Raw genomic sequence first — 1,504 nt, 5'->3', positions numbered from 1 at the left:
GTTTTATATCAAACATTTCCTAATATATAATTTCATTTCATCAAAAAAATGTACCAGTTAAGGATTTCAGGAGTTTGACAAGAGTTTTTTTTTTTAAATTCATTAGTCTACATGTCCATTTTTGAACTCAATATAAGAATTTATTTTAAATATGAGAACCCTTAGTTGGGGAGAAATATGGCAATTGAGTTGGATCGTGAATGACCGTTGTTCGAAAATCAGTACTTGCTAACTAAATATTGAGCCCCTGACCATCCATGATGTATTGGTATACAAAATACAGTAATTTATAAATATTCTAAAATATTAATTTAATAAAGTAAACATTTATAAAAGATTGCAATAATATTTTCAACAGTGCTGATTTGAATATACCATGGGTGGTAGAGTGAATTTTATTTTGTGATTGATCCACTAAATAAGCAATAGATTTCTCAAAAAAAGGCATAATAAACAGCCTTCCCACATCAGCAGGAAAAAGTTGATAACCTGTATTATAATCCATTTCTCTTATCTTAGTTGGAGTACATAACACCTCTATTATAACCAATCTCTTTCATTTTAGTTGATAACCTGTATTATAACCCATCTCTCTCATCTTAGTTGGAGAACACAACAACAAAACTGATATTTTTAGATATTATTAACGAAGCTTGATATTCTATAAAAGTTTAATTTCTTTCCTGCAAAATCAAAGAATAAAAAAATACTATGTTTCGAGATTTATTATATTTTACAATACCACTTCTACATTAGATCTGTGGGTAAGGCTTGAGATCAGTACTGTCTCTGCAATAGTTAATGATTACGAACAAATATAAAGCATAGTCAAAAAATCATATTTGAAAGGAAACTGTTAGAAAATGTCCATAGCAATAAATTACACAATATTTATTTTTGTTAAAACCTTAATAAACTTCAAATAATATGAAATTGTTTAAAAGTAATAAATAATTGAAAAAATTAATTACTTACCACTATTCAATGAAAGTCCCGCAATCACCTAAAAAGACAAATAAAAAGTAAGTGATGCATAGAAGAAATTAGTAAAAATCATAAATCATTCAACAGTTGATGGTGAACTAATAAGAAAGGCACTGGTATGGACAGCATACCAGTACACGGCACATGAACTTCATGGTTAACATTTAACATCAGGTAAATATTTAAGGACTGAGTGAACCCAAAATGCATCTGTCAAACCAAAGAAGCTGAGCAAGTGCTACTCATCTCAAAAATGCCACATGGTCTTAGACAGAACAAAATTTGTTTGTATCATAGGCAAGATTATTTAACCAATTTTAATTTATAAACCCAATGTTCTACATTCCGGCTTACATGTCATCTCCAGGAACTCCGAAAATTCAAAAATATATAATTATATGATATCAACATTTAAAAATTGTTTTCAATTAACTATTCATAATTGATATATCATATATCTTATTATGGCATGTAAGCCTAAACATGGAACATTTTAAAAAAAATTAAAACTGGTAAAATA

The 1,504-nt window shown here is 28.1% G+C and overlaps 1 protein-coding gene across 1 annotated transcript in view; it reads right to left on the bottom strand.

Annotated features, from left to right (window-relative positions):
- Positions 1-1,504, bottom strand: part of LOC106681798 (uncharacterized) — a 21,950-nt gene that overhangs the window by 10,928 nt on the left and 9,518 nt on the right. The window contains exon 7 of the mRNA XM_014422307.3: positions 976-1,003. Within this exon, the coding sequence (XP_014277793.1) occupies positions 976-1,003 (28 nt within the window). The remainder of the gene's footprint in view (positions 1-975; positions 1,004-1,504) is intronic.

Source organism: Halyomorpha halys, unplaced genomic scaffold (genome assembly GCF_000696795.3).
Source record: "Halyomorpha halys isolate HHAL.00 unplaced genomic scaffold, Hhal_1.1 Scaffold365.1, whole genome shotgun sequence".
Lineage (NCBI taxonomy): Eukaryota > Metazoa > Arthropoda > Insecta > Hemiptera > Pentatomidae > Halyomorpha > Halyomorpha halys.
The sequence above is the reverse complement of the archived record's forward strand: the minus strand, read 5'-3'. Positions and strand labels throughout refer to the sequence as shown.